Here is a 23,901-nt window from a genome sequence, read left to right as displayed (position 1 = left end):
GCTTCTGCACCTCCCTCTACACCGCAGTGCCAGGAGTGGTCCATCTTCCTGGCCCTCTCCTCTGCTCTGACCTATCCCTACACCAAAGCTGAGAAATGGAACCCACCAAGTGCTTGCAGAGGCAGCAGACACCAGAAGAGCTCTCCCAGCTAATAATCTCAGGTGTTTCCCTTCCCAGAGACCTCTGCAAGTCTGCAAAAGGCAGCATCAGCAGATCAGCACATCAACAGCTACTTCAGTCCTCCCTGCTTTTACCTAATTGCTCCTACTTAGAGCCAGGAATTCACCACTCAACCTATTTTTTCCAGAATGCAAGGTGGTGGTAGGGAAATTGAATCATATTAATAAACATCTATTTGAAATTATGCTCCTGATCTGATGGAAAAAAAAATCTGGCTAAGAAGCAGGAAAGTCATGTCAATAACTAGATTTTCAGTGAAATAAGAGAATCAGCAGTCCCTAAATAGAGGGGTTCAGGTAAATTGAAAATGTCAAGTTAGCGATATTTTATAAGGTAACCATGGTTATTTTTTTAATGCATTCCTTTGCAGCATGAATGCAGATGTTGAAAAGTATTCATGGGCCAATTGAAACAAAAATAAAACTGAAGAGATACTTTGATGGTAATTTAAACCTTAAACTGTGGAAATTAATCAGTCCACACAGACAACGAAGAACATTCAGCTGACATTGCACCACAAAACTCCCATGCTTAAATAGATGAATAAAAACCATTTCACAAAGGATGAACATCTTGAAAATCACCCTGACTTTAGCCCTAATGCACCTGCAGGGATCAATATTGCTGGAGCAGGACAGATCTGGTCCAACGTGTGAAGTTGCCCATGTGGCCTCTGGATAAAGCACAACTGTTTCTGATTTAATTGGTACAAGCTGCTGGAAAGGCAGCAGACCGCTGGTCCTGGTGTGTCGCAGCCCCTCAGTGCTGCCCAGCAAGGGATCATAAACAGTCTGTATGCGTTAGCAGAGGGTGCCCAATTGTGACAATTAACGACTGAGTGCTCTATTAAGCAAACTGAAACAGGGCTTTGGCTCAGAGACTTCCGCAGCAAATCAGGAATTAAATCCATCTCCAGAATCCTGTGGCGGAGGGGCTCCCAGCAGCCAAAATGTTTTGCGTGGCACCAAAGAGCAGAAATAAGAGGCTGCTCCTCCACTCTAGAACCAGTCTAGACAATGAAAACATTTTCTGTCCCTTAAATAACACACCATAACCAGTCACTGCTTGTTTCTGTGGAACAAGTGACATTTGGCCATGGAGAGGTATCCACACCCCTAAACCTGGAGGGAAGGCTGGCAGGAGGTAGCGTGGGAAGGATTCAGTGCAGAAGGGTTCTTCAAATAAACATCTTTGGGTAGTGTTAGAAGAAAATGACTGACTTTTCCTCTGCAAGTCTATTGTTGCATGACATTATAATTTATCTTCTAAACATTTGCTCTTCTGTCGCACACTCTAGCCTGGCTTCTGTAAAGCGACTGTAAAACCAGAAGATGTCCACTGTAGGGCCAGAACTCAAAGTTCCTAGAGCACGAAAACATACATCCCCAACTGGCAGATAACAGGGTTAAAACACCCTCTGATTAAATGAAAGCATCTTTAATTAGTTTAATTGACCATGCCTCAGCCAAGACCATCTGCTCAGCAGCATTTGCCTGCTCTTTGCAGGAGCAATTGATCAGCCATAGCTAGAGAATACAGCATTAGGCTACATCAGATTTATTTTGTTTAATAGAAGAGCTAATTTGCTTTAAATTTAATTACAGGGGCCAAGATTGCTCTCTAAGTCCGTAACAGCACAGAACATAAGCTGATCCTACAGCTCACGGACGTAGGTCCATACGTGTCTGTGCGAATCAGACACATGGTGCTGACAGCTCGGGTGAGCAGGTCCCACCCTGGTAGAGAGTGATGGCTGCATTTTCCTCCTCAAAAGGCAGCAGCATGTGGCACACTGCTGGGCTAGCAGTGCCACCCTGCTTGCCACCGTGTCCCCCTCCAACTGTCTGAGCTCCTCCCTGCAGCTCTCCATCGGATGCTGGATGGGAGCGGGTGTTGGGTGCGGGAGCAGACAGATGTCCCATCTCAACCACTTCTCCTGCTACTGATTATAAAGACACTAAGTGATGCAGGGTCACTGTTTTTGCAGTGCGTTGGACCAACAGGGACAATCGGGGGACTGCTCTGTACCTCCTGGGTGATATCCATCAGCAAACCTCTCCTAAACGGGGTTGCTGGCAGCCGAGGGTCTAGCAGAGCCAGACATCACATTCACCCCATCCCTGACATCGCACTGTCCCTCTCAATTTCTCTGCCCTCCCATTCCAACATCATTCTTTAAAATACCACACCAAAGAAGGGCAATTGCCCCTCCTCCCTGAAGGACCACATGTATCTGTGTGGCGTTATCATGAAGGGGAAAATTTAATTCACTTCCCAAGGCTTTTCCTTTTTCCAATTTCCCATCAGGCACTAAATCACTGCTGACTTTGGGAGATGCTCGGGCCCTGACAGGCATGCTGCAGCTGCCGCTGCCTGCTACAGGAGTAATTACAACCCTGCAGAAGGCTCCTGGCTGCCATTTCTGTTTCCATGGAAATAAATACTGAATTACTGAAAACAGAGTATGATGCTTTATGGATTTTGAGGCTTTTCATCATCTCAAAACCACCTTAACCCACTTTTATTGGCAGTGGCTTTGTTTTAAGGAGAGGGGATAGAGCCCACAGTGTGGAAACAGGCAGAGAGACTGAATGGTGTTTTCAAGTTAAAGAGGGGGGAAAGCAAAAAGCCAAGGTGTCTGGCTGTTGTCCTGGGGATTTGCAAAAGGTACAGTGGTGCTGACTGAAGCTGCTGGTCATCTGCAGCATCCAGGTAGCCAGCCCAGGAGACAGGAGCCTGTGGAGGCTGGCCAGCCAGCGTGGTCCTTGCCCGCAGCATCCCCAGCTCGTCACCACCATCCTGTGACTGTCTGTTTGCAGGGGCTCTGGGGCTGAAGCAAACCTCCTGCCCTTTTGCAGGGGTCATTAGAGCCAGGCTCACTGCTGAAGCTGCAGATGGCCGTTTCATAAGCGATGAGCTTCAAGATGAAGCTAGAATAAAAAAGGAATTGCTTTATGGTCACCAAAAATTATAAATACGGAGCAGAAGGGAGTGATCTGATTCTAAATCCCTGTATCTCTGAGATGGGCACAGACAGGTAACTCCACGCTGTGCGTGCCACTCTGGGCTCAATTCTCATTGCAAGGTATGTCTGGGAATTTTTCACTAGAAAAACCTAAATTAAAGACTTTATTTGGGGAGGATACACAGAAGCCAAACATTTATTCTGAGGTCACCTTAACCCTCACATCACCCTCTGAGCTGTTGCAGTGCCTCGCAGGAGTTTTTGTCCTTCCTTGTTTCTCCCATAACCTGGGCTGCATCTTTCAAGTACCAACTGCAACATCTCTGCAATGGGTTCAATGCACCACTGCGAGTCAAGAAACAAAGTTTGTGAAAACCACCCAAATTACAGAGATGAGAGAGGGGTAGAAGGTGAGACACCACCTCAGCAAATCATCTCTAATACTGAATTGAGCTAAAATCAAACATTTGATGCAGGACAGAAATCCTAAATATCTTTTGTGCTAATGCTTCTGAAATGAATTTTTTTTGGCAGGGGAACTTTCTGCTTTGTGAGAAACGTCAGCCTTTGGACACAGTGTCCTAATTCAGCTGCAAAAATAAATGTCAAAACAGTGAATTCCAGTTTTAAGCCAGCTCTGGTTGGCAAAATTTGGGTTGAAATATTTCCTAGCTAAAATCACAGGTCCCCAAAACTATTGAAACAATTGCAATTGCAATGGTTAGAGGCTTTAGGTAAAACAGGCACCAGAAATTATTCTATAACACTGATGGGACTTGGTCTGTGTTGTAGCCCAACCACACGTGCATACTTTTCTGAAGTTTTACCTTCTACCTGGACATTTAGCTATTTGTTTTCAAATCTAATATCTCAGTTAATTAGATAAAATTGGAAGCTTAGCACAGGTATTTTGCACATTTAACACCACAGTTTACGGGACACTTCAGGCCCAAAAAAGAAAGTGTCATTGTGAAGCCTGTGAACTCCGAGAGTCCTGCAGGCTCAGCCCAAGAGCCCAGCACTTCCTCCAAAGCAGGAGGATGGAAGAGTGCAGCTCATCATAGATCTGGTCTGGACACCAGCTACTGCTGCTGGATTAACTTGACAACACTGTACTGGCTCCTTCTCTGCTCACTCTGGCTAAAAATGACTTTCAAACACAGCTTGAGATAGAAAAGTAAATCATCGCTCTACAGCTGGGGAAGAGCAAGATGGGGAGAACACCATAGCCTGACTTGCAGAGAAGCTGCAGTAATTCTGCCATCAAGAAGGTCAGTGGGAAATACAGGGCTCATGCTCAAGGACAAGCCGACTGCAGCAAAGACCCAAGTTTGGAATTGCCAGGCACTCATACAAAACAGCTCCTGTATGACTCTTCCACCGTCACAAGTGAATTACAAAGCAGAAAAGCTAAACTCAACCCTTGCCAACAGGTTCTGGACCAGAAACCCAAGACTGAAACACACTTCTCCTGCCATGATGCTTCTCGAACAGCAGAGGAGCTCTCTGCTGAAGCCAGAGACACTCAAATCCCAAGCTGACCCCCCCTGTGGAGCGGAAACACCAACACAGTGTGTGTTATGCTAAAAACTTAAGCCTCTGTGCATTATTTAAAATGTACTATTCAGAGGTTGTGCTTAACAGCACCATGATCTCCGCACTATTCTGCTACAGCACCATTTCTCATCTTTGTTTCCCAAAAGCCTTTCCAACTGCATCAATCCCTTCTGCTCTGTTGCTATCTCAGATCCTGCTATATCACTGCTATCATATTAAAAATACACGTAACTCATACCACCTGGAGGCACTGTATTAAAAAAATACCCATTGGGAATCATCCTCCTTCTGCACAAACAAAATATAATTTCAGAAGTGAATGAAAATACAGTCCCAGTGATGTAATCATAATGAAATTAGTAAGCATGATGTAACAGAATGTCACATGGAGAAAAGCACCTTCTTCTGACCACAGGAGAAGTTCAAGCAAGTGTTTGGGGTTCCCAGCACCATTCCAGCTCATGCTTTAGGAGGACAACAACCAGGCAAAGCCTACTTATCCCTCGCATCCTTGCAGAACTGCTGGGACAATTTCACTCCGCACACTAAAGCAAGGGAGAGCACGTCAGAGTTCCCACCCGATGGGAACACTAGAGAAGACGATTGGCTTTGCTTTTCTAGGCACAGGTGATTGCCTGATAAACTGGAGCTCCTACTTCAGAATGAGTGATGGCATCCAGACAGCCTGCCAGCAGAAATTCTCCATCTTCCCAATTCCTCCCATGCACAGCAGACAAGCGTAGGTCAAAATTAAGTGTAGCTTAGACCGAGGCAAACCACTGCTGGGAAGTTCTTTATTATCCCCATGTTAATTTGGGAGGTTTGCTCAGTCTCAGTACACAGCGTGGGGCTGGCACCGCACCGTGCTGCCCAGACAGGGTCTGTGGTGGGCATGGGCAGGGAAGCGGAGGTTTTAATCACCCACATGGTCGCAACTTGAGCCCATGTGGCGTTTCTGGGAACATTGTAATTTCAGCACATCCAGGAAAATAACAGATAGTGTTTTCCTTTTACTTAAAGCTTATTCCCAAACAGAATATATAAAATATTTTGCTCTTATGGAACAGGCAACAGAAGTTTCAATCAAATTATTAAAAAAAAGATTTAAGCTGTACTTCCAATTAACTCTGATGAGACGAGAGTCAGACCAACAGAGTCGGTGTGTCTTCACAGAGAGGCAAATGAGCACTGCTTAGGCTGACTCTGACTGACTTACAATCTGGACTAAAACAAAACAGCACAATGGAAATCAATGACCATTTTTAGGTGGTATGGGGCCAGTGCTCCAAATCCCAATGGGTGTGCTCTGTTCTGTGAGCACAACTGCAGGCAGAGAAGTCTCCAAACCAAGCTGGGAAGGGAACTCACTGCTGATTCTAGGACACAGTTGCAGAGCAGGGGTGATTCCAGAAGCTGGCTGGTCAAACTGAGAGCCAGAGGCAGGAAATCATAGAATCATAGACCCTCAGGATAATCAAGTCCAACCATAACCTAACCTAACTCTAGCACTAAACCATGTCCCTAACAATCTCATTTTAAACCCCTCCAGGGATGGTGACTCCACCACTGGCCTGGGCAGCCTGTTCCAATGCCTGACAACCCTTTCCATAGAGAATTTTTTCCTAATATCCAATCTGAACCTCCTGTAGTCCCCTCAGCCTCATTCCTTCCAGGCTAAATAGCCCCAGTTCCCTCAACTGTTAGTCATAAGACTTGTGCTCCAGGCCCCTCACCATAAATTACAATTTATAAAAATGCAAAGTGGTGGGGGGAAAGAGAGAGTCTTTAGAAGGAAGTCCCGCATAAGCATGTCCCAGCCTTGCCACTACTGCAGGTAAATGCAAGGCAGAGATCAGATCCTCCCTCCCAATTGCCCCCTCTCCTCTCCCACCCAGTACCCATCCAGGCTGCTGCAATGCTGCACACGTGGTACTTCTCTCTCTGGATATCTCCAGTTTTATTGCCATAACATTGGCAAGTGCCTCTGGCTCCCTAATTGGTGTCAGATGTCCCACATCCGAGACATTGCTGGTCCAGAGTGGCTCAGCGCAGTCCAAGGGGTTACAACACAGGAGAACTTCCAAGCCACAAAGGGCAGTGCCCAGAGCTTGATTTGCATCTCCAGCCTGGAGCAATCAGGCACCCAGCTGCTGTTGTGGCTTTGAAATCTGCCCTGTGCAAACACCAAGAGCTTGTGGAGTTACGGCAGGATATAATTTGCTACTAAATTTTAGGAGGGAAAGATCTGTTTTAGGGCTGATGCCAACGCTTCATCATGGGAGGTCAGGAGGAAGTTTTCATGAGGGGAAAGGAGCAGGTTACTGAATCACTGCTCATTGCATATAATTTTCTGCTCTCCCCTGCAGCTCTGGTGAAGAAAACACACCAGCCAAGCAGCATGCACCTTTGACTTGTGCTGGCAACTCCCCACACATGCTAGCAAACAAAAACACTTCGGGTTTGATAGGTTTTATGTACTCCCTACAACAGACTGGCTGCAAGCAACAGGTGGGACCCTGCAGGAAGGAGTAAAGGTCAACAGCAATTTTGGTGCTTCATGGCAAGACCAAAGTGCAGAGCAGCTGCTCTCCTAAGGGCTGCTGGTGGCTGGAGAGCTCCAGAGATCTCTCTGGTGCAGCCCAGATGATGTGACCACAGGCAGCACCCAAACAAGTTGCAAAGTCTGCAGTTTCACCGGGTGCTCACAGCTGCCTCCCCTGCAGCACCTGATGGGAGAAGGAGCAGCAGCGACCTCCTCCTGCCTCTGGTCCCCACGGTGCAGGATCCCACCCCACCACGCTGGCACCATGGCACCATAACCACTCACACTGTACCCCAGGAAAACACCAAATGTCTGAACTACTGCTGGCCTTGCAGCTTCCTGAGCTGTGGCTTGTATAAAGGGCTTTCCCTTCTGCATAGTTAATCCTCACTATCCAGGTATTATATAGAGAGTAATTCCCATGCTAATGCTCACTTTCAATGGAAATTATGTCTTTCTCTAAAAGCTTAAATTATAGGTTTGCTGCCTCTGAGTATTAGAAAAGACACAGAATTAAATCCTTCTCTTTCACAGTAAAACTAGGACCTACCGCAGGAAACAGGTTGTTTGATGCAACAAAGCAATTTGCAGGGAGCAGACACTGGGTTCATGGTGTCAGCCAGAAAGGCTCTCATAAGCAGAGATCATCCACAAAGCAGCACAGCCATGATTAAATACTGTTTTCTGCATCACTGGGAACCACAAAACAAGAGGGTAGGATCACACATACACAAAACCACCCTAGTTCCTTAGTCAAGCACAGGTCAAGGAAAGATGAGAGACACAGGGCTTGAGTGGGTTTAAGTTAAAAAAACAACTGTAGAACTGACTCAGCTCTCAACACGTCACTAAAAATATTATGGTTTTGATTTTAAAGTAGTCCTCCAACAGAGGACAGAGGCACGAAATCTGGTTTGTAAACATAATTTATGAGGATTGAGGCAGTCCTTGCTGTTGCCTTTCTGCCATGAAGATGTCTTACTCAGAGACATTTATTATCCTCTCCCCACTCTGCCATAAAGGTCTGAGATGAAGAACAACAAATGGAAGATAATTAAGCTCTTTACAGGAGAAAAAAACAGATCAAACATCATTTTCTATGTCTTGTAAAGGATTGGAAGTGTCTAGACAGACAAGATTGGTCTCGAATGTATTAATTTCAATAAGAAGTTGAATCCCTGAATTACAGGGAAGAGACTGAGGTCTGCTGCTCCTCCAAAAACTTTCCACAGCATCACTTTACCCTCTCTGTGACTCTGATATCCTTTATCTCTCCTGCGATATTTATATCTGATAGCAGGGGACTGTAATCTGGGTCAGCAACAGCCTGGACAGCCACCACCAGCCCTCAGCAAGAGCTGCTGGAAAAGCAAGCGGCACTGCAGAGTCCCAGCTCCACATCTCTGGGGAACTGGCTCTTACTGGGGCAAAAGAAGAGAGGAATAGGGAAAGGTCTTAACCTATCTGGGAACTCATCCATGCAAGCAGATCCACCCTGAGCTCATGGGGGTTTGGGATGCTCTCTCCTTCCACCATGGGCACGCAAGGGTCACAGAAGCTCCTTTTACTTAAGGAGAATCAAGTATGCATAAGACATCCACCCCAGGGGCATCTGAGCTTCAAGTGCTAGTAAGGTTATTGCAGGCTGCAAGAATGTACTGCTGTCATTTAGATTGGTGGTATGACACTGGAAAGGCAAGCAGGTCACAGCAAAACAGCCCACTTAGGCACCAAAGACCTGTTCATCCAGACACTGAGCTGGAGGAATAAACGTTTTCCATCTCAGCAATTCTATGGGACTTCAGGAAATAAAACTTTATATAAGGACCTGAAACATCTGCACAAAACCCCAAACAACCAAGCATAAGAAAACAAGCACAAGCAAGAGGAGGAGGCCCAATTGGACAGCTAGAACATAACCAGCAGTGCGGAAGTCCCACCATGAACCAAAACCCAATTCCCTAGTGTAAGTTGTCTCAAAAACAGCGTGGTCAGACCCAACGTTTCCAGTTTGTAATAGCAGTATTTCCTATTGGCAACCCCTTCCCCAAGACACACCTTTCCATTCCTTCCTGGGAGAAGGACCTTACCTGACATGCATTGTAAAGAAGCTGATGCTCAAATTTCTTGATCCCCAAAATGTTCTGGAACATTTCGTAGAGCTGCTCCTTGCTCAGGATGAGCTCAGAAGCAGCGCTCGCCGTCATCCTGGCCTGCTGCTTGCGGGGATCCTCTTCCCCACGGTAAATAGCATCAAACTTTGCCATCCAAGAGCTCAAGACTGTCTCCTTGCTGAGGCCATCGATTTCTGGCAGGCTTCGCACCCTCTTCTCAATGTGCTTCTTGAAAACCTCCCGGGAATCGTTCGCTGAGCACCCACCACTCTGCACCATCCTAGCAACACGGTCGCTTTTCAGGAATACCTGCAAAAAAGGAATGACTTCAAATGGTTTCAGGTTCGAAAAGAAAAAAAAAAGCCAAAAAAAAAAGCAAAATAATCCTCCTTTAGTACCACAAAACGTGGTTTCAGTGCTGGGAAGCTGCTGTCTGGCTGTCAGTGCACTTTCCAACTCCTCATTTGACAACCCCATGTTGCCAGATGGACAGAGGTTTCAGCTGTACTTTGGGAAGCATAATGAAATCAGGTGAAGCTTCTGTTTTGCATCTACTAAAATAGAACATTTTGATGCAATTAGGACTTCACGCGATGTTGTGGTCGCACCTCACCAGACACATAAATTCCCTTTGGGAAAACAGGATTATATTTTGCTCTATCAAACGTTTTAATAAGGGAGTTATTGCACAACTACATTCACCTAGCCAAGCTTTGCCCTGTTGGAGAGAGCCCAGTCGTCCTACTCAAGTCAACAGCATTGCATTACTTTCATCTGGCAGCCAGGCCCCTGGGAAACCTCTGACCAGTGCAAGGACCAGGCTCACATTAAGCTGCTACACTGGAGGAGATCTTTGCAGACTGCTCTGCTGTCATAAGATGACTGGAATAGCATTTTATTAATTAATGTTACCTTCAGTTAAATCACATGTGTGTCGCTGCTTCTCCCATAACTTGGTCTCTCCAACCTGGGCAACCAGCACTGTTAAAACGCCCTAGTAAAGGATGAGGATGAGTGGCCTGATCTTTGCAAACTGATCGGTAAACACTGAGGCAACGCAAATCACCAAAAGGTGGCAGAGACACAGGTGGATGAGGCCAAATCCCTTCCCGCTCCAGCTCTGCTGAAGTAGCACAAGATGGTTCAGAGCAGCTTGAGGCTCTGGGGAAGGCTCTGCAGAAACAGCAGCCTGCAAGGTGCAGGACACCAACAGCGGGAGTGAGGGAGGGAGGGAGGGAGAGGGTGTTTGATGAAGATGTTCTTCCCACTGGAACAGCAGCACAGGGGTCAAAACACAACAGGCCCCTGCAGACCAGGAGATGCTGTGGAAGCAACACAGAGCTGAAGGGTGAGAGAGGGACAGGGGAATATTGTGTTGGCACTCCACTCCCAAGCCCTGAACACAGGAGAGCAATCAGTGCCCAGCAAGAACTGCTGTTTTATTAATGATGCTGAGAAGGATGAATGCAGCAGGCTGAGAAGAAGCTGTGCCAGCACAGGGGTGTATCTGTCAGCTCTCAATTATTAAAGAACGTGAAGATGACCTAAGGACATGCTAGATTATTTTTTTTTATCACTCAGCAACACAGCACTCCGTGTTCCCAGATGCTTGATGGCACAGGCATCTGTGGCAGAGGTAGTGAGTTTTGCTCCAGAACCAGCCCCAAAATGCTGGTGAGGAAGAGCTGGGCTGTTTCCTTCCAACATCATCATGCTGGGGAGCACTCCCAGCAGACAAGATAGGTAGGATGACATGAGCAGCCTCTTCAGTCCACACTGAAACGATACCAGCATGCACTTCATTTCCTTGCAGAGCTTAAATCTGAGTTATAACACTTCAGGTGTGCGAGGGTACTTCCAAATAATAGGTGAGACCTATCAAAATTCAAGCTCCCAACACAGCCAAGGAAATCCTCAACACACTGACTGCTGGGAACAGTGGGAGGTCAAGGTCAACTGCAGCACCCTTGGCTCTAATGTCCCCTCTGTAAGCAAAGGGCCCGACAGCACTAATGACTTCCCATACCCACCAGCAGCTGCAGTTATCTGTGGTCCTTGTCCCCATTGGAAGGGTAACAGTACTGCAAGCAGAGGGACCTGACCCCCATCTCCCCTCAGGTGTGGAGCAGCAGTCAGCAGATGAAAGAAGCTGCTGGCAGAGATGAGGCAGGCACTGAGGAAAGCCAGTAAGACACAAAGCAGCAGAAAAAGACTGTGAAATAGGGAGATAAAAAAAGATAAAAGACGTGTTTTGTCCTGTAGAGTGAGCTGCTTTCTTTAGCAAATACCAGGCGAATCACCCGGGGGTAAGACTCCCTAGTAGGATTGCCAGGAGTCTGGAATTACTGGAGCAAAATCCTCACGTGGGTGCACACAGTGGCACAGGCAGAAGGGAACTGACCTCCGTGAGCTCCTGCCACGTTCATAGATGAGTCCCCCAGGTCGTGCGTGGCCCCGGCTCTATCTGCCCACAGCAGAGTGGAAATGGGCCTAACGAAGCATTTCCATAAAACCTGCTGAAGGGAATGCTGCAGAAAGTGCTAGTTGAGAGGCAAAGCTTTCCACATTAGAATTAAAAGGACACGAGAAAAGCTCTCCTGGAGCATCTGTTGGAGTTTTCTGGGCCCATCTCACACTCATGGACCTGCAGCATTCCTGCAGGCACAGTGGTGCTTTGCAGACCAACAGTAGAGCCTGTTCAGGTCATTCAATCTTTTAATTTGAGAGCAGCCTGTGAACTAGTCTAAGACTGGCAATCACACACTTGCCCCTTGACCACAGATTTAACAGCAGAATGTGCCCACGCAAACACATTCAGGGCAAGAGCAAACACATCCCTGATCTACCGCGTCACCTTTACCTCTTTCTTTCTCCAACGAAATCACTGCCCAGGTAATGAACCTATTCTGCACTGATAATAAGTGAAGCCCTTAGAAACGTCAACCACATCCTGGCCAGTTTCAGCTGAGCAAAACCCAAAGTTTTAGCATTTTCCAAGCCATCATGCAGCTTTATAAGTCACTACCTAAATGCAGTCTTCTGGATAGGGATGGTTATTTGCACAGAACTATGAGATTTGCAGAAGCTGAGATAAGCAGGACTTGCTGCGATTGCACCATGGCTCGCACAAGAGTGGGCACCTCTCTGCAGAGGAGGGAGGAAAGAAAACACCATCAGCAGGGAATGATGCTCAGACACTCAGAGGGGGCACAGACTCTCTGCAGGGAGGATTTGCCTTGTGCCGCTGCAGATGGTGCTGAGGAAGACACAGGCAGCCACGCTAGAGCTGCACAGAAGCTGAAAGTACACAGTCATAAACCAAAGGAGACCAACAGATAAAGAGGAGATAAAGAAAGTTGTGCTAAAGACACAGAGCAATGCATGATGCTTTTTGTGGCCTAAGTAGGACAGAGCCAGTGGAGCATCCAGTTGAGCTGAAGACATAGGGTTTGCAATCATCTAGTGCTGATCAACTGCTCTTTGTAAGTTTGATTACTTGGGTTAATTAGCATAGGACTTCTGGAACTGATCAGGACACACTTCCAGCCAGACCCACCAGTGAAAGAGAAAGGTATTTTGCCTGTTTTTAAGCAGTTTCCTTTTCCTGCCCAATAGTCTTATCTAAATAGATCACGCTACTCTTACACCCTAACATGCAGCTCACGCCATCCTGGAAACTCTCTGAGAGCATCTGTTCGGTGAAGCTGTGATAAACTGACGATCCCTTGGCAATTTCTTTTCTGATAAGAGACGTAAATTACTTTCAGCTTCCTTCCTGTACAGAGAATGATGGAACAGTAACTACTCTGCTGGTTTAATAAAGTTAATCCAAGGATAATTTGTGCTTTCCTTAGACAGAAGCAGCTGTTGACATTTTTTATAGAGTTAAAATTCTCTTCAGTTTTAATATCTGATTTTGGTCCCCTCTTAGATTCCAATTCTAGAGAAATATTTTATGTAGGCAATCCAAAGTCTTCACCTTTTATGACAGAATAGCTCTAGGGAGAAAGAGAAATGTTTTGCAGAAAGGATAGCAAAAAAATAAGCAACCTTCCTCATACAAATCACAGGCACTGATTTCCTTCAAAAACAGAAGCTCTTTCCTTCTGAGAAAAGATATGAAAGGCAGCATTAAGAGCTGCATACAAAGAGGTGCAGAAAGACCAACATGCATAATTACTCTTTTGCACAATTATGAATGATGCTTCACGTTCTTTGGTATCATCTAGTTTTGTAGATGTACATCCTCCTCCCTCCCACTTTGCTTTACAGCACTTGTCATACCAAAGAGAAAAGACATGACTCTTGCTGAAAATCCAAAAGTCAATTAGAGACAATGCAAAAGCTCCAGCAAGAACTCAATGTGCTGCCCATTTTTTTCTTGGTGTTTTTCATAGGGAGCATATGACATTTGTTTTATATTGAGCCAACTTTACTGTCTCAGAGTACATTGTTTAAAAGTACGATGAAGGTATTTTTCAGCTTAAGGGAAGGATGATCCTCTGCATAATCAAGCTACAGGACACACTGTGGTGTAGGGTTGCCAGAGTTGCCATATGGTTGTATGTTCAAACCCTGAGCCTCACAAACCTTGTGATGTATCAGACATCAGATAGGTGCAGCTTTGCACTTGCCTTTGTCTTGTGCTTTGTTGACAAAGGACAAAGAATCCATTAGTTCAGGATTCAACCCCATCCGTGAATAAGGGAGAGAACAGGGATTTGTATGAATATTGCATCATCCCTCCTTACCTCGTAGTAGCTCTGGACAGCATTTATAAATGCTTCATCTGCCACAATCTGTGTTTCTCCATTGAGAAAGGCCTGGAAACGATCTTTGATTGTTTGGAGCTGCTGCTTACTTATCTGCAAAACATGCCAAAAAGAGAATATTAGTCAAAAAAGGTTTAGGTATGAGGAAAAAAAAATAAAAATATCTTCTGTGATATGTTATCAGGGTGCTTATGATGTGCACTTCTGCTCTGGAGACAGCAGCAACAGATGAGGAATCAGCCACGCGTGGTTACACATACATGTGCCTTTATACCCCAGCAAGTTCATGTAAGCATCACGGTCACCTAAAACCAACCCAAATATCATTTCTAAACAACTCTGCCACCACAAAATGTACACGAGACTTTTACCACTTCAGGTATAGTTAAATTAAAAGCAAGCTGCAGTGTGCATGCTTAGAAGAGACTGTTTCAGTGCAATCACTTCCCATTCAGCCTCTCCTCTCCAGCAGAAGATGAGACTCCATCACCCAACAGGATGCCTGGCAAGCTTGGAGACTGTGGTCATCAGTACTCTGGGGCCTTGACCTTTCATCATCATTTTTGCTTTTTTTTTTTTTAATCTTGGTCATTTCTTTTGGCTTGTCACATATAAAACACCAGTCAGGACAAGTACTGAAATAATTTAATGCCATTTAATGCCAAAGAAATCATATGAGGGACAACCTGCTCACCTTATCCAAGCAAGGGCTTTTTCTGCTGTCTCTTTGCTGCTCAAAACATTTTTTTGTCCAGCATACAGCTGGTGTAGCTTACAAGACAGTTCTAATTTTGGCACAATGACATCAATAGAAAGTTTACAAGGGTTTATTCCAGCCCTGTAAAATAACATGCCATTATTCTACCAATTTATCTGCCAGTTTAAAAACAGATATAGCTGAAAACCTCCATCTCTTCAGCTTATAGTGCGGACAAAGCCACAGCAGGCACATAAGTCATGTACCAGCAATGCCAGTACATCATCTTCAGATGCAGATGACACTGATACTGAAGCACTGCAGGGATTTAGCTGTAGTTGTGCCTGGTTTACCACATGGCTACTCCTTGTTTGAGGGTAAGAATTACTTTAGACAAAAGAGAAGGAAGCGAACAAGATGTATATATGACAACTTCAAACATAAAGGGAAAAGAGAGAAGTAAGAATTAAGACAACTATTTACTAATGACCAAAGGTCTAGAGAAGAGAGGGGTTTTTTTTCTCACTTGTATGACAGCAGAAGAAATCAGTCCATTAGAATGGAAGAGAAAAATAAAATTAATGGCTTTAAGTACCTAAATGGCTTCGAATAAAGTATCAAAAACTACAGAGATCCAAGCAACTAGAACATAACGAAGCCTGGTAAACACAGTTAGTGATAAAAAGCAGGAGAGGGACCACTTGGAAAGCACAACAATAAATATCACTAGATCTAGATGATGCACCACGCAGAGTGTTAAGGGACTGAGGTAACGAACATCATGAGTACCAGTAATTAATTCTGCAACACCACACTGAGGAGGGTTAGTAGGCAACAGCAATTTGATGTGATAATCTGGCATTAGTTTATCCTGGTGCTTATGGAGAGGTGTTCATCAAAGTAACATAAAGCAAGACTCAATATGCTCTGCTTTAGAAAACATAGAGCAGCCTTCACCACCCTGTGCTGGAAAGACGGGTCATCCCCACCCCCAAAACAGCAGCCAACACTTCATAAGGTCTGACACAGGCAAGACAACTCAGCATCACAGGAGCAAGAACCATCCCTCTAACCTGACCCACCCCAGCCTTAGTCACCATCTACAATGAGCCCTGTGGAAAAGCTTTGCCGAAACTCCTGTTTTTAGGGCTGGTAGAATGTAATTTTTGGCTCTAAGAGTCCAACTGTCATGTCAGGCACCTAAAATCCTTTGTGGTGTTTGCCAATAGAACCCTGGACATCATGAGCCCTTGGGCAATACACAAAGCATCAGATGTAAAGCAGGCTCCAAATCTGTCTGAGCTGATGGAAACTCCTTATGGAATTGAAAAGAAAATTGGTCAGCGATAAGAGACAGAGACAATGTAGTGATCAAGTGGGAGACACCTATGGGAAGGCACTAGGTCTGTTTTTATTTAGCATTTAATTACCTGGAAGAAGAGAAAAGCAGGATGTTAATTAAAAGTATTGACGATTTTGTATTAGCAACCATTGTGAGCATCAGGCAGAAACAACAGGGCAACAGAGGCCATAAGAAACGAAGAAAATAAGCAGGAAAACTACAGGTAACATTGAAATCAGAATGTCAGCGCACAAGGAAAGACATACTAAGAGCAGAGATCCTATGAGCCCAGAGGCTTTTCATTTGGGATTTTAACAATGTACATGGCAATTTCCCAACCCCCCCCTCTCAGGTTATTTCTTAGGACAACCTCCAGAAGTCTTTGATTGTTCAATTCCTATAATGCCGTCTAGCAGCAGTATTTTCTGCTCCTTCCTCAATATTGAATGGACCACCTTCAAAACAAGTGATGCTTCTTGGAATTCCTAGAAACGCTATGCAGCTTGCATGTGAGCTCCCGGGCACTGTGCAAATGAATCATCAGATTTGTCTCTACTGGAGTGTCAGTTGCCTCCTCCTCACCCGCAAGCTCTGTGCAAGTATTTTCCCTGTCCAGGGAAAAGGAGAATATCTGAACACACCAGGCAGCAGCATTGCCCAGTCCCCAGCTAATGGGACCCTCTTCCATCCCATAAAACAGCACTGCTGTATTGATCTGTGTCTGTACCACTGTTACAGACATTATCAATAAAGCAGTCAATTCAAACAAAAATTAATCTGCTTTCATATTAATTTTAGCTCCTTCAGCACAGCAGCAGATGCCTGGTGCAGAAAGTGAGCACCAGCCGGGAAGTAGAGGGTGGTCAGACCCCCAGGTCACCAAAATCTACCCAGCACGCTCCACCTCCTATTTTATGCCTCTTCTTCTCCCCGTCAGGGGCAAAGGGTTTCGCTACCAAATCCCAAAAATGGTCCTTGGGCAGTCAGGAGGCAGCACCTTCCCAGTAGAAGCTGGAGGAGCCAGGAGGGCAGCTACAGCCCCAATGTCACACCCCAAAGCAGGGCCAAGCAATGATACCAACCCACCCACCAGCTTCGAACAGCACATACCCTAAACACTCACTGGGAAGATGAAGTGCTCTAAAGGCAGGGGTGTTATTTTATCTCTCACTACTAGTGGCACCAGTGATGGTCTAGAAATCCATATAAAGCAAGCCAACAGCTTCTACAGATCCGGTAAGGCCACTAAGGGGCCAATATAAACCACTTATCACTTAGTTACCTTGCACAGTGTGCTTACAAATAGCAGAAAACAAGAGAATTACTTCCCCTTGGAAGCACATCAGTACAATATCACAGCCTTTGCACCAGCTACAGCAGGAAGCGATGTCCTGTGGGGCTGCAAGCCCAGCGGGTGTGAGGCTGGCGGAGGCAGAACCTCCCTCCCCTGCACAAACACAGATCCAGGTGCCATCACACAGGAGAGAAGCAAAGAGCTGGGAGTCAACAGGAGCAGTGTGGTAGGGGCAAGAGGTTTATTCTATTTACCTTCCCTCTCTTTTCCAACCCTTGCTGCTTTTTCACACAACTGCTTTCAGTGTGTGATAGCTGTTAAAGAAATAACAGTCATTTCTGCACTCAGCAGAGATTGCAGAACACCCTGCTTGCACACAATGACTCCAGACCCAGGTGAACTCCCCCAGGTTAATATTGTGATGTGTTTATGCAGCAGAGTGTTTCACAGCCTTTGCCTGTTTAAAGCATGTGAGTACTTAAGTTGCCAGATATAAACCTGCACATTAAAAATATAGTTAATTAAGTCAGTGATGAACTCCTGGTGCAGGTGTCAGGCAGGGCACCCATGGAGCTTTGAGCTGACATCCCTGATGGATTGCACGTCTTTTTATAGGAAGCTGGGCAGAAGACTCCATAACGGAGTAAATGATGGGGAAGAGCTCACCAGTCACTAGATGTGGACATTCAAATAGTCTTTGTTTGTTTGTTTGGGCTTTTTGTTTGTTTGTTTACGAAAAACTGCATATCCAGGGTAATCTAGTGACCTCAGAAATAGGGTAGAATTCTGGCATGTTCCATGTCCCCACTATGGTCACAAGCAAATCATGAAGGCAATTTCTTGTATTTGCTGGATGCAGATCTCAGCAAGTGGCGCACCAGCCTCCTCAGGACAAATGCTCACCAGCAGTTTTCTTGGTATTATTTTCGCACATATTCCATCTGACTCAGAGCTGAACACAAACCTGAACACAAGGAGCAATGGCACCTTCTCCAGAGTTGTTCCAGCCAGCAAACAGCTGGCACTGTCCCTGCACATCATCTCCAGCCTCTTTCGCCTACACGGGCAAGCACAAGCATTGCAAAGAGGAGCTGTTTGCTGTAGAAAAGTACTCTGAAAAAAATTATACACAGCAACATGCCTCACTAATCCATCCTGTCTCCAAAATGTTTTGCTGTGTCTGAGCACGCAGGAATAAGCACGGCTGTATAGCTCACTGCTTAGGGTCTATGTTACACAATAATACATTAGCTGGATCTAGGGTTTGTACCCCACACTGACAATGACAATAGATGGGCTCAAAGCAGAGTCTCATATTTACATTCTTTGAACTTGGAAGAACGAGAACAACTGCAGATTTTCACTCTTTTAAAGTGAACTTTCAAATCTGTATGTGTGAAGAAAACAAGATGACTTGCACTCACAGGACAGTTGTCTTTCTAAGCTTTGTATGATGCACAACAACAGCATTAAATGTCCAAGAGTCACAGATGACATTGCTTGAAAGCTAGTAAAAAGGAGAGTTTCGTAAGGATTTATAAGAATTTTTCATAATGTTGCAGTGAGGGTTGTCCAGCACTGAGGCAGGGGTCCAGTAAGGTTGTGGCATCTCCAGCCTTGCAAGTTTTCACAACCTGATTGCATGAACATGACCCGGGTTGGGAGAGTCCTCCTTTGAGGAGGGGAATTGGGCCAGAGAAGTCCAGAAGTCCCTCGCAACCTACATTATGCTATGGCAGTACCATATCCAACGAAAGATTTGCAAGGAGAGGCCATCCTAGAGTGGAGATTGCCAAATGTTTTGAGGCTAACCACTGATATGTCAGTGTCAGGCTACAGAATAATCCACCTACAGCTCTGTGTGTACTCAAACCAGCTAATAAAGCCATATCCATCAATGTGACAGCTGCTGGAACAGCAGTAAGATGTGAACTCCATAGGAGGAGGTTTTTGAGTGAAAGGTAGAGAGATGACCCTCCTTTACTGCCACACTTGAACACCTCTGATCGAGGACTGGGTGTTTCGGTGCAACAAGAGCATCCCTGCAGTGGGGATGTGCAGATGCAGGGGTGCTGCACGCCGGTGCCTGATGGCTCAGCCCATCAGTGTCACCCATGTCTCAAAGGACAGTTCAGCTGGGGAGTACAGGTAATTCGCAGGGGAAGCACCTCTACTTTTTGTCTAGTGAGACGAACTTACAGCACACAACTGAGAGCAGCATGAAGCTCTTCTTCCTCAGGGCACCTGCTGTTCAGGTACCACTGCAGGGAGGAATATTTAACTGCTCACTGTGCTGCTGTTCTGGGTTTTGTTTTGTAACATCTAATAAATATTTTATTCCTCCTCAGCACCGGGTGATTTAGGAAAAAGTTGAACCAATCAAACAAGCATCCCTCATCTTTACTGCTTCCACGGTCATAAAACTGGCCATGACATGAAGGATGTGGAAGGAAGGTCCGGCAGTGCATGGAGCTGGAGCAGCCGAGTGCTGCTCAGAGGCCCCAGCAATGGGCAGGAGATTAGAAAAAAGCCTGTCAGGTTATTTTGTACTGGGAAAGCGTGTCAGGTTCTCCCTGTGCAAGTCCTCCTTCCCCCCAGCAGGAGAGAGGACCACACTGGGAGTGACTTTTATCCCCAGAATGTGGGGTTTTAATTGCAAACTCTCCTGGGCAGACACAGTTGCTTTGCAAATGGCTGAATGTCTCTGTCTTTTTGCTGTTAACATAAGTAAGCAGTATTAACTGCTGGTCTCGGGGAACTTTTCCCAGCTGCCTAACAGCATATTTTCTGGTTGTTTCAGAGATGTATAATATTTGTTACCAGAGAAATCTCCTTGTGCTTTGGTGTCTGACAGCTACAATACATCTTTCCACAGATACCGAGCCAGCACGTCTTTTTCCCTTACAGTCCAACCATACGTGGATTGCTGCGCATACACCCACTGATCTACGGGCTGTCTATACAATTCCCTCTTCGTCAGCATTTGATTTGCTGCCTCCTCCCTGCCTGTTTATGATTTACAGGCCCTGGTGCAACTGCCACGCACATCCTTTGTGGATGGCAAACAAGAAAATCACTGGCTGTGTCCCTGGCCACCGACCCTGGGGCCAACTTTCCCTCTCTCAGAAAAGGTGCCCAGTTGATGTGTTGCAGAGAAAAGGACTGTGCCATCACCATGCCCGGGTTTACACACACGCAATGAAGGGCACACACAACCCCTTCTGCCTGCAGCAGCTCATGCCCAGCCAGCTCAGCCCAGCTGCAATGCTGGGGATGGATCAGAATGATGGGGAACCTCCCAGGAGCAACACTACAATGTACACTCCTGCTCCATGCTTGGAAATCAGGCTGGGCTTGAGCACAAGCAATGCAAATAACCCCGTGGTCCTGACACACCAGCCCAGCACTGATTTGCAGCTCAGAGATGGAACCAACCTCTCACTCAAGCAGCCTGACAATACAAGAATAATGTTTCCTGACCTAACAGTAAATGTTTGCTTCAGCAAACTGACTGAAGGAGTGAGAAAACCCACCAGAGATGCCTGCAGAGGGAGGATTCCCCTGCTCTGCTCAGCCACAGAGCCACCACCCATCCAGGCCCTACCACAGCATCAGCTCCTTGCCAGGACCTCTTGCCGCCTCCGGTATTACAGGGAAACTCTAGCAGCTTTTGACGAGCAGTGAGCACTAAATGATTTTGGCATTTTCTGGAACATTTCTTCTTTAAAGAGGCTCAGGTATTGCTGGATAAGTAATGGGAAGGTAAAACATCAATCTCTTTGGTGAGGCTAGTTGCAGGCACACAGCTTCTAAATCGAGCAGAGCAGATCTCTCCTTTCCACTACCTCAGACTATATTCGGTAGCAGGTTTATGAGAAGAGACAAAGCACAGGCTCTGAGCTGCTGTCTTTGAAACATGTGGATGCTCTTTTTTGTCCTCTCAAACACTGAGTGCATTTCTTTTCTATGATTCACTGTGCTAGCTAGTCACAGTTCTTTGATATACATGAAAGACCTAAAATGTTATTACAGCTGCTCCTGCTTCCTGAAACAGTGATGTACAGTGCTAAAGGAGGAAAGCAAAGTCAGGATTTGGGACTGGGCCTTTGCCATGATGACCTTCTCCCTTGTTCTTTCCAAGCTACACCTTCCCTCTGCAACCTGCCACCACAGGGAAGCCTAGATATAGACACATCAGAAGACACCTTGCCACTGCCTGCTTCTCTTGTTTCTTCTCTTTGTACCAGGTGTGTCCATCCAGTACTCACATGCTAACCCTGCATCTCCCCCCTGAAAAGGGTCCCCTTTTCCATGCAGATCAACCACGCTTATCAATAAAAGCAGCTCTGACAGCTTCTGTTCCTGTCTACAAGTTTCCTTCTCCTGCCCTCTCTTCTCCTGGCTGGTCCCTCCTCTGCAGCCAGATGCAAGCAACTAACCCCAAGATAGAGCCACCTGACAAGAGCACAACTTATTTTTGATCTTATTTTACCTAAGGAAGCCCTTAGCTGAGTGAGTTAGCCGTAGATCCAGCAGACTAAGCAAGCCCTGCTGGGTATTTTTCTGTATATGATCAAACAGATACGTGCCCCTATTTTTTACTGATTAATAAAAATATGACTTTGATCTCAGTAGAATGGAGAAACCAGCACAGGATACAAGCAAGAAATAGCAATGATGAAATACTAGGCCAGTAACTGAGCATGGGCTGAATGGCAATTGCTGCTTTAAGAAACCTCCCTGGTGATTGCTGCTGTGACAGGAGCCTCGCCTGGTGAGCTCTGCTGGGTAAAACATATCATTGTGATCTAGTAGCCTTCAGCAGAAGGCCCAGCACCATCCTGCCTCTGGCAAAAGCGTAGCTGGTCTGTTAACAAAACAGAAAAAATAGACCCATAAAAATACTAGCAGAAATTCAGATAGCAAACAAAACCAGAAGGCAAATAGAATGGAGGCTGTCTAAGACAGGCAGTGTCATGCAAATCCCCCCAGCACTGGGTTGTCCCTCTGGGTGCTCCAAAGGCAGGAGATTAATCCCTTTTTATTCCCCTGAGGTCTCCTTCAGGCTGGACTCGGCAGTTGGCTTCTCTCCTCCTCTCCGCAGCTCAAACACTCTCCTCGCTCCCTCACAGTCCTTGTCACTCCTTGGTTAACCTCAAGTCCCAAGGGCCGCAAACGCAACCACTTACACAGGGGCCTTGGGCAGAGATGCAGGTCAAGTCATGTTTGCTTTGACTAGCATAGGAGCTCTCCGCAAATGTAACAGAAATGGCTTGGCCTGCCCTTGTAATCCAACAGTGCAGAATGTGTGGTAGGCACAGTTCGTTGCTGCTCTGAGACCTTCAAAAAACACTTTGCCCAGGAAAAAGAACCAAGGGAAGATCTTCCTTTTCCTCTCAAGCCTTACAGGCAGTCTTGCAAAGTGATATTTTTACTCCTTCTCATTTTATTTTAGATGGAAAACAACACACGGTGTCCTGAAGCTGCTGAGTGTTGATGTGACACAAGTTCTGAGGCTTCACCTTGTGTATTTTCATGCCTCAAGGCCACAGTGTGCTGCACAGTGTGGAGCTGGAGAACATCACAGGTCATCTCCCCGAGTCACCCATGCCATGTCCCTTGGAAAAGTCAGAGGCAGGAAGAACTATGAATCTACTAGAATTTACATTTCTTTCAGAATATTCTGAGGACAACTTCCAGAACCTGGATGTTTTACAGACTTACTGACAAGGAAAGTAAAAAAGTCAGTTTGAGGTACAGATGTCCAGTGGCCACAAAGCCCTAAGCCTCTGCTCTGTCACCAAATCAGGCATGTAAAATCTCTCAGTTCAATCATCTGCAATAGATAGCTGATACTGTATTTATTTAATAATGAAGTTTTGTGCAATATCTCCAATGTGCTCTAAAAAGGTAGATGCACAAATGATGCCCAGGTGCCCAAAAGAAAGAATTGTATAAAAGCAAATGGCTTTATTAAGCTGATCAATCTGGCCAGAGCCCCTTTGACCAGGGACACCCTGCCAGCCCCTCCTGACGAGCAACTAACAACGAACAACCTCTTGCCACCACCCTGGCCAGTGTTATTTGGACAGTACAGTTCTCTGAAGGTCAGTAACCCATATTGCTGTTGATATTAGACAAGCATCTTGGTTCTTGGACTACTTCAGAGGCCAGGCAAGGCTTGGTATATCCAGTGTTTGGAATGAAGACAATAAGCAGGTCCCAGGCACAACTCAAGGACAGCTAAATATCCATAAACTGAGTCCAAAAAGAAAGTGTGGGATGTGGTAGGAACACAAGTTGGTCCATGCTGGTGGGTCACCCATAGATGAAGGCTGTGTCCCAGGAACCAGGCGGGTCCTTGCTCTCCAACAGCCCAGCTGTCTGCTTCTCTGTGCCTCATCTCCCATTTGTGAAAGGAGAATAAAATACCTGAC

General features: G+C 45.9%; 1 protein-coding gene across 4 annotated transcripts in view; it reads right to left on the bottom strand.

Moving 5' to 3' along the window:
• CADPS (calcium dependent secretion activator) overlaps positions 1-23,901 on the bottom strand; it is a gene marked incomplete at both ends in the record, with an annotated part of 216,706 nt that overhangs the window by 161,883 nt on the left and 30,922 nt on the right. For all 4 annotated transcript variants that reach the window (XM_080350539.1, XM_080350537.1, XM_080350538.1 and 1 more), the window contains 2 exons: positions 9,336-9,668; positions 14,111-14,224. In XM_080350539.1, the coding sequence (XP_080206665.1) occupies positions 9,336-9,668; positions 14,111-14,224 (447 nt within the window). The remainder of the gene's footprint in view (positions 1-9,335; positions 9,669-14,110; positions 14,225-23,901) is intronic.

Source organism: Nesoenas mayeri (assembly GCF_963082525.1).
Source record: "Nesoenas mayeri genome assembly, chromosome: 10".
Taxonomy (NCBI): Eukaryota; Metazoa; Chordata; class Aves; order Columbiformes; family Columbidae; genus Nesoenas; species Nesoenas mayeri.
This window is presented reverse-complemented; position numbering and strand designations above follow the sequence as displayed.